The sequence below is a fragment of the Henckelia pumila genome, chromosome 4 (assembly GCF_033568475.1).
Source record: "Henckelia pumila isolate YLH828 chromosome 4, ASM3356847v2, whole genome shotgun sequence".
Classification (NCBI taxonomy): Eukaryota; Viridiplantae; Streptophyta; class Magnoliopsida; order Lamiales; family Gesneriaceae; genus Henckelia; species Henckelia pumila.
In genome coordinates this window covers 155,744,781-155,754,714 of record NC_133123.1, presented here as the reverse complement: position 1 = coordinate 155,754,714, position 9,934 = coordinate 155,744,781, and the positions used below count along the sequence as shown (strand labels likewise).

The 9,934-nt window shown below is 31.8% G+C and overlaps 1 protein-coding gene across 1 annotated transcript; it reads right to left on the bottom strand.

The window, feature by feature from the left end:
- Window positions 1-204: 204 nt before the first annotated feature.
- Window positions 205-3,971, bottom strand: LOC140863572 (heparanase-like protein 2). Its single transcript, XM_073267095.1, has 11 exons — window positions 3,918-3,971; window positions 3,547-3,829; window positions 2,930-3,151; window positions 2,802-2,838; window positions 2,519-2,702; window positions 2,266-2,414; window positions 1,905-2,138; window positions 1,549-1,738; window positions 1,311-1,436; window positions 1,130-1,229; window positions 205-801 (listed from the first exon to the last, which is right to left on the bottom strand). The coding sequence occupies exons 3-11, from the start codon at window positions 3,137-3,139 to the stop codon at window positions 412-414; spliced, it is 1,620 nt and encodes a 539-aa protein (XP_073123196.1). The 5' UTR covers window positions 3,140-3,151; window positions 3,547-3,829; window positions 3,918-3,971; the 3' UTR covers window positions 205-411.
- Between the last annotated feature and the right edge of the window lie 5,963 nt (window positions 3,972-9,934).

Sequence of the window (9,934 nt, the reverse complement as noted above, 5' to 3'; positions counted from 1 at the left end):
AACAAGAACCCTCTTTTCTGTTAATTTTGTAAGTCGATTAGTCAATACTTTGACCTTTAACCCCGTTTTTGTGCTAATCCGTAGATGTTCACCAACTGATATTGATGATATTGTAGCTCGTGATGCTCTAATTTCTCGATATGTGTTTTCATTTGGTCTCCCGAATAAAAAGGTAGTCTAGCAAAAAATCAGCATTATCTGTAATATTCAGACAAAAATCCGTTCCTCGACAGATCTTGTTCGTACTAAGTTCATTACTAAACCATCAGATACAATCAAAAGTCCCTTTAAAGATTAAATATGGTATATGCTATTTCTTTAGTTGCCAATACAAAAGAGTACACCAACTACCGGCTAACTGATGACAAACTCAACATAGGAAATGCCAATATATGAGTGAATCGAACTTCATTAGCAACTTGGAGCATTTAAGTTCGGAAACACAACAAACTTAATCGACAAAGGACCGATTGTTAACGGAGAATCCAGATCGCGGAAAATGGGAACCAAACTGGGGATGTCACCTTTTTCAGTCAACTCTAGTGGTTGATCATTCAACATCATGGTTTTGCTTCGCAGATCACCATATTCGGGAGTCAAGTGATACTCCTCTCGAACTAGTTTCACATCCGCTGCTTTTTTCCCAATCCATGACACTGATTCCTTGAGACTGTGCACAAAAGATCTTTTTCTGCCCCCGGTTTGCAATTTCACAGGTAACTCACTGTTGTTACTGGATTCGGTTTCAATGTTGTAGACAGTTTGATTGCTTAAATTTATAAGTAGTACAGTAATGCCAGCCTGAAACAAGAAAGAGCTTCATAGATTGAGTGTTTCCTATGAAATGGGAAGAAAAATGTGGAGACTTCGAGATGGGAAGTTTCTTTTTTGGACAAACAAAAACAGAACTACAAGACCGAATGCCTGTCGATGTGCCAAAAAAATATGGTAGAGATGCATAACTAAAAAGTTTTTAGTTGTAAAACCGTGGAATATTATGTTTTAATCACTATGCCATAACAGATATATTCGTTCATTGTAACAAGCAAACAAACGTTGCTGTCCAATAAGAATTGAGATATTTGGCATTCTATCTGCCTAGTCAAAGAAAATAATTGTGGGTTCTTACTCTTTCTTTTGAACAATGAGCATAAGCGCGCAAATGTGGTGATGCATGGCTGTTAACAGCAAGAACTCCTTTCCCCATAAGCCGATGCCATAGAAGTGCACTATATTCCAAAAGATACTTAACATGAGTGAAGGTATACACGTTAAAAAAACGAGTGTGACTCAACTAGAATGGTACTGACCTATAATAATCAGGATTTGGAATGAAGGTAGTTTTGTTAAGAAGCCCGTAGAATCCACCGATCAGAGTCTGCCTGCAATATACTTTAGTATTGTACTTTGCTGCCATTCCAAGTTGATCTAGATACCTACATTGAGACACTATTTTAGTGAACAAGAAATCTCGACTCTGAAATTTCATCTCTTGTTCAGTAAGAAGATCCATTTCATAAAATGAATGAAGCTAGAATAAGATCCAACCAAAAGCTGTTCAAAAATGTGTTTGATATGTCCCAAGCACCATTGTTGTAGGTGCCTCCTGATTCTCCAATCCAGGCAGAAGTCCAGGGACCATTCACTTGAATGGTTGATGTGATATTGCTGAATACGAATGATGCCTTGTTCAAGTGATCAGGATTGAGGATTTTACTTGCAAGAATAGGATCATTTGCTGCAATGTCATTAATGGCAGAAGTCACTAGATTCTTTTTTAAGAAATAACATCAAGAAAAAGACAAACTGTAAGGTTAAGAGATTAAGATATATTAAAGAACCTGGTAAGGCCAACTTGATGAGATCAAGATTTATAATTAGAGATTTTTTTAAAAAGTACTCACCAGGACCCAAATTATACAAATGATGAGATATAACATCAAGTACGTGTGGACCGGAGATTTGAAGTAGTTTCTCGAACCACAACTTATCAAAGAACCCTCCTGGAGCCAAGATATAAGGTCTTGAGCCAAAATTCCTATACAATTCATCAACCATTGCGTTCAGATGGATTGAATCTTTTCCATATTGCTCAGGACCAACACTAGCCCCAATACCTTTGCCACTTAACTCATTACCTGAATGGTGAAAGTGAGACAAATTAGTTGTTTCTAGCATATGATGCTGGCAAATCCTACACAAAACTTACAACAAATGAAAGAATTAGTTAAATATTTTTGAAAGATTTAAAGAACGGATTTGTACCAAATTCCCAAGAGTCTACATGGTACCCTTTGGATATAGTGTAATTAATGAAATCACGAGCATTGCCGGAATTCCAATCTCCTCCCCAAACTCCTCTTTTAATATGACGTCTACCGTATAATGCATTAAGGCCAAAAGTCACAAGAACACTGCAACAAAGTCAGACCTATCAGCTGTTTAATCGCTAAAACACAGACATGCTGTGCACGCACATGCATATATACAGTTACACATATACATACTTGGATCATACCCCATCTTCTTGAAAAAGTTATTCAGCTCATCCCACCTCTCCATATGTAAGCATCCCTTTGAAAATCCAAACAACCCACCCCTCTCCTTCCTAAATTGCCGGCAAGGCGAATTCAGTTTTCCCACGTTATACAGAACTTGGTCTTGCAGCGAACCGCCAACTCTGATTCGCAAATTCTTAAAAGCTATGGAGCAACCAATTGAAACAGAAAGTTACTGGGAACAACATATAATACTATAATTCACGTATAACTTTCCTAAGTTCATCATAGGGAGGTTTATACCTCGAACGGCATTGTTCAGAAAAGGGTGAGATAAGTTCTGACAAAAGAAACGAGTTACAATGAACATTGCACATAAGAAATCACCATTAAACAATAAGCGGAAACAATCTCGTTAACGTAGTTCTTACAAGATTTATAGCGGAAGATGATCCCCATGGGCATCTATTGTAGTTGCACTTATCTTGAGGCCACCAATCAATAGTGGCACAAATATAATTAGCATCTGTTTCAGTAATTATTGTACTTGTGTCAATGATAAGTCTCGCCTCTTCCAAATCCTGGGCTAAAATTGTTGGTAGAAAGGCCAGCAAGATCAAAAACGACGTCGGGAATCCCATTGCCCTGATTCACTAGAAACACAAAAAATGGCAACTCATCCAATTCAAACTACAATACAAAAAATTTTCCGACACAGAGACATGTGCTTTAAATGCCAAGAATTACAGCACCAAACATAAAGATTCATAAAAGAATTCACATTTCTTTACATCTACGGCATCAAACAAGACGTGCAAGCAAAGTTAACTCATAATTCATTTAAGACACGAAATTCCAGCTAAAAGCAACAAAAATCTTCTGAAGAAAAGCCACAGAACTCTCCACGGAACCAGTTACGCGAAAGCTAAACAAGAAAAATGATCTGAATTTGTGTGCCATAAATTTGCTGAACAACAAACAAAATATAGATCACTGCCAATCAAACACAAATTAAAGGAAAAAAAGCACAACCCAGATGAGAACTAACCTCAGAAACCACAGAGATCCACTTTATTACAACTATGAAGCTCAATTCAACACCACCGACATATTCATGCTTTCAAAGAACACTTTTTGAACCAAGATTTTCAATCTAATAAAGATAAACAAACAAAACCACCCAAGAATCAAACAATGTTTGTTTCTTGAATAAGTTAATCTCAGATTTCCCAAAGTTTTGTTGGAATCCGAGGTCTGGTCAGGGAGCATGTGGTGTCACTGTCAGCAATTCAGCATCCAACACATAATGGAGTTTGGTATAGAACAAAACCCTGCTGGGATTTCAATTTATATTTAGATAACGACACTCTCATAAATCTTTATCAAAAACTGAGATTCTTTACTACTTGGTGTACTTGCCTTCCCAGAAAATTTTGACAGCGAAGAATGTTGAAAATTTTCACTTGTGAAAACAGTTATGTTCAGACATTCAGTAACCTCAGCTGTCAATATTTATTGCATAATAAAGTTTTAAATTTAAGGTTGTTGAAAATTATTTAAAATGAATGTTGAATGTTAATGTCGAAAATTGAGTTGTAAAATTTTAAAAATTAGTGTGTGATGATTATATGATTATGTATTAATTTTTGGAATTATCTCTAAGTGATATGTATAAATAGCTCTCGTCATTTGTGTAGAAAAACACAATTTAAGAGAGAAGAATTTTATAAAGAGTAAAGTTTGATATATTTTGAGTTTTGAAATTTTTACTTTTTATTTTTTTTTTCACAACACGTTATCATCACGATCGCTCGAAGGTTCTCTATAATCTTCAAAGCGACGAAACACAAGAAAAAGACAAATATTTAACAAGTGAAGAATATTTATTTTAATGTTTATATATTTTTACTTTGTATATATTTTAATATATAACATCATGTTATTATATAAAAGGATGTCTATGACACCACATTATAATAACGTGATGTGAATTATATATTACTGCTCATATATTTTTATTGTGCATATAATATAATATATTAATTATATCTGTATAATTTCACAATGTTATATAAAAGGAGTCTATGACACCTCATTTTAAAATTGTGATGTGATATACAATACCTGACTTTATACTAACTATTTTTTTATAATTTCATGTTATTATATAAAAGGATGTCTATGACACTACATTATAATAACGTGATATGATTATACTATATATTACTGTTTATATATTTTTATTATCTATACTAACTATATTGTATAATTTCATGTTATTATATAAAAATATGTGTATGACACCACATTATAATAACGTGATATGATTATATTATATATTACTGCTTATATATTTTTTATTGTGTATATATAGTAACGGTCATAAACGTTAATAAAACGGATAATTTTTGCCCTATAAATATGATCACTTAAGCGCATTTCAATCACACCAAACTCACACTTTCTCTCAAAATTATTTCTCCCCGATTTTTCAAAGAAGAAGAAAATGACATTTTCAAGGCTATTTTTTATAACTATTATGATCATCATACGCACGAGTCTTGTATTTATCGATGAATACAATATCAGGTCATGTAGACTTGATTGAAGGTTGTGGTAAAGCACATTTTTTTATTACATAATGGTACAAATTTTTTGATAAATGATGTTTTATATTCACCACAATAAAAAAAAATTTGTTGAGTTTTAATGATATATATTCTCATGTGTATGATACTTAGACAATAACTGAAGGAAATCAGAAATATATGTGTCTTATCACATATAAATCAGAAAAAAAATATAGTTGAAAAACTATCAATGCTCCCTACTCGATTGCATTATACACATATAAGTCCAATTGAATCAAACATGGTGATTAATAATTCTTCAAATTGGCATGATCGATTATGAAATCCTGGTTCAATAATGATGCGAAGAATTATAGAAAATACACATGGTCATCCACTGAAAGACCAGAAGATCTTTCAGAATAATAAGTTTCAGTGTAAAGCATGTTCTCTTGGAAAACTTATTATAAGACTATCACCAGCTAAAATCCAAACTGAATCGCTCATGTTTCTTGAACGTATTCAGGGTGATATTTGTGGGCCAATTCATCCACTATGTGAACCATTCCGATATTTTATGGTGTTGATCGATGCCTCGAGCAGAAGGTGATCACATGTAAGTTTGTCAACTCGGAATGTGACATTTTCAAGATTAATGGCTCAAATAATAAAATTACGAAATCAATTTCCCGATTATACAATCAAAAAAATAAGACTTGATAATGCTGGAGAATTTACTTCCCAAACTTTCAATGATTATTGCATGTCAATGAGAATCACTGTTGAACATCTGGTTGCTCATGTACATACACAAAATGGATTAGTTGAATCATTGATTAAACGTCTACAGCTGATTGCTAGACCAATGATAATGAAAACAAAACTCTCTATTTCTATATGGGGACATGTAATTTTACATGTTGCTGCATTAATTCGCATCAGACAAAGTGCTTATCATAAATGCTCCCCATTGCAGCTTGCATTTGGTAAAAAACCAGACATTTCTCATTTGAGAATTTTTGGATGTATGGCATATGTGTCTATTGCACCACCTCAAAGAACAAAAATGGGACCTCAAAGAAAAGTCGGTATTTATATCGGTTATGATAGCCCATCAATCATTCGATATCTTGAGCATCAGACAGGCGATGTGTTTACAACACGTTTTGCTTATTGTCATTTTAATGAAGAAATATTCCCAATGTTATGGAGAGAAAATAAACACATCGAAAAAAAAATTACATGGTATGTATCATCATTGTTACATTTGGATCTAAGAACTAAACAATGTGAGAACGATGTACAACAAATTATGCACTTGCAAAGAATAACAAATCAAATTCCAAATGCATTTGCAGACACGGTAACAACATCATATATATATATATATATATATGTTATAAATGCCCCTGCTCGAATTGAAGTTCCAAAGAAACAAATTGAAGACACTCATGATGTCATTAAACGTTTGAAGCGTGGAAGGCCAGTCGATTTCAAGGATAAAAATCATCGAAAAAAATTCATAGAGAAACACGATGATCACAAAATAGAGAATGATGTTCCAGAAGAAACATTTGATAATGAAAATGCTCTGTCAGAACCACAAACTAATAAGAATCTTGAAATCTCTATCAATTATATTAATAGTGGAAAAATATGGAACCGGAAAGATGTAGAAGAAATTGATGAGATATTTTCTTACAATGTGGCATGTGACATCATAAATGAGAATGAAGATCATGAACCAAAATCTTTTGGTGAATGTAAAAATCGGCAAGATTGGGTAAACTAGAAAGATGTCATCGAGGTTGAATTGGATTCGCTAAATAAACGTAACGTTTTTGGACCTATAGTCTTTACACCTGAAGATGTAAAACCTTTTGGATACAAATAGGTTTTTGTTCGAAAGCGAAATGAGAAAAATGAAGTAGTAAGATATAAAGCTCGACTTGTTGGACAAGTTTTTTCTCAAAGGCCTGAAATTAATTATGTAGAAACGTATTCTCCCGTTATGGATGCAATTATGTTTCGGTATTTGATTAGTTTGGCAGTTTCTGAAAATTTGAAAATGCGTTTTATGGATGTTGTTACAGCTTACTTATACGGATCACTTGATAATAATATATACATGAAAATCCCTGAAGGATTTAAGATGTCTGAAGCACAAAGTTCAAACCCCAAAGAATTTTATTCTATGAAACTACAAAGATCATTATATGAGTTAACGCAATCCGACCGAATGTGGTATAATCGGTTAAGTGAGCACTTGATGAAAAAGGGATATGTAAATGATCCAATATGCCCTTGTGTTTTCATCAAGAAAACAATATCCGGATGTGTAATTATTGTTGTATATGCTGATGATTTAAACATCATTGGAACGAATAAGGAAATTCAAGAAGTTATGCTATATTTGAAGGAAGAATTCGAAATGAAGGACCTTGGAAAAACCAAGTACTGTCTGGGTTTACAAATCGAACAAACAAAATGTGGAATTTTTATGCACCAGTCAAATTATATAGAAAAGGTCCTTAAATGTTTTAATATGGATAAATCAAATCCTTTAAGTACTCCAATGGTTGTTAGATCATTAAACATAGAAAATGATCCATTCCATCCATGTGAAGATGGTGAAGTTATTCTTGGTCCAGAAGTATCATATCTAAGTGTCATTGGTGCCTTATGTATCTTGCAAATTGTACCAGACCTGATATATCTTTTGCTATCAATTTATTGGCAAGATTCAGCTCATATCCAACAAAGAGTCGCTGAAATAGAATTAAACATATATTCCGTTATCTACGAGGAACGATAGATTTGGGACTTTTGTATTCAAAAGATACCAATCAAAGTATCATTGGTTATGCTGATGTTGGATACTTATCTAATCCACATAAGGCACGTTCCCAAACCGAATATGTATTTACTCGTGGAGGCACTGCAATTTCTTGACGTTCACATAAACAAACACTCGTAACAACTTCATCAAATTACGTCGAGATTATTGCATTACATGAATCAAACCGTGAATGTGTGTGGCTAAAATCAATGACCCAACATATCAAAACCTCATGTGGATTGTCAGTAGACAAGAATCCTGTGACACTATATGAAAATAATGTTGCATGTGTTGCTCAAATGAAATAATGATACATCAAAAATGACAGAACCAAACATGTCCCCCCAAAGTTCTTTGCCTTCACCCAAGAGTTTGAGAAAAATAAAGATATTGATATCTGTTACATTCAATCAAGTGAGAACTCATCAGATCTCTTCACAAAGGCACTTCCTACGACGATATTCAGAAAACATATATATAACATTGGGATGCGCAATATACGAAATATGTGAAGAATCGTTTGTGTTAATATGAGGGGGAGTTTACGTGGATGCACTCTTTTTTTTTACTATGATTTTATCCCAATTGATTTTTTCTAGTAAGGTTTTTAATGAAACAGTATAAAAAAACACGTAATTAATACAGTCACCATATCACGATCATCATCACAAGGGTGAGTGTTGAAAATTATTTAAAGTTGAATGTTGAATGCTGAAAATTGAGTTGTAAAATTTTGAAAATTAGTGTAGAAAAACACAATTTAAAAGAGAAGAATTTTATAAAGTGTAGAGTTTGATATATTTTGAGTTTTAAAGTTTTTACTTTTTACCATAAATTTTTACTTTTTCACAACAAAGGTTACATCTATATAATAATATTTGAATTTTAAACTTTTTTTTATGTGTTGGTGAAGTCTATTTTTCTTCCTTTCGATGATTTTTTTTTTAGCTTCGACTCTCTGTATTATTTTTCAATCAACCAACCAAATAATGCAAATTACTGATGTTTAACATAAATATAAATATTTTTTACTTGAAATTTTTATTTCATTAAATTTCATTGATTATATATGATTAATAAAGTAAAATTTTTTATATATAAATATATGTACACATAATGCGTGTGTATTAAAGATTAGTATATATAAAATGCACATGTTGTGTAATATAATTTTATTTTGAAAAAAAAATACGTGCAAGTTGTTCGGATTGTTATCTAATGAGATTAGTTTAATTAATTAGAAAAATATATTTCGTAAATTTTGTGAGAAGTTTTGGATTTGTATTAGATAAGTTGTCACTTGTCACCTAAATAATTAGTAAATTAAATAGTATTAAGGGTGGTTTTGTAATTTTGAAATGATCATACCAAGATAATTTTTCTGAGATACTTTCTTTATATTATGTATATCGTGAATACATCACTTTTATTTTTAGATTCAACCAAATATCTTGTATATATTGTTATAATAATGTATGTGAACATTAAATTTGGATATATATTGTATACAAGAATATATGATATTAATATTTATATATACATGAAGAGTCGTTTTAAGAGAGGATGTAAATAGTTTTTGAGAATCTAATTGTGGATTTATCAACCACTTTGAGAAATCAAATATATCAAATTAATACAAGTTATAGAGAAACTTGCTGTCAGGAAGTATATTTTAGTATTTCTTAATGCTATATTGGTTTTTATTTCGATTTCGAATATCTGTTTATCAATACAACAATTATATTATTGCATGCTGTTAAGTTTCACTTATATTATTCATTATGCGTGGAGGGTTTGTGTTATTTAAAGATTATATTACAATTAAGGATTTATGGACAAAAATTATTACCTTTTTTATTAAAATAATTAATTAAATAGCATCGTTTTTGTTATTTTTAAAATTTATGTTTCTTTATTTTTTCTGAAATAAAAATTTAAATATTTTTGTTTTTTATGGACAAAATTTATGTTTTATTAAAATATTTTTTTGGAATTTTTGTGTTTGGTATGGTATGATCAATATGCAT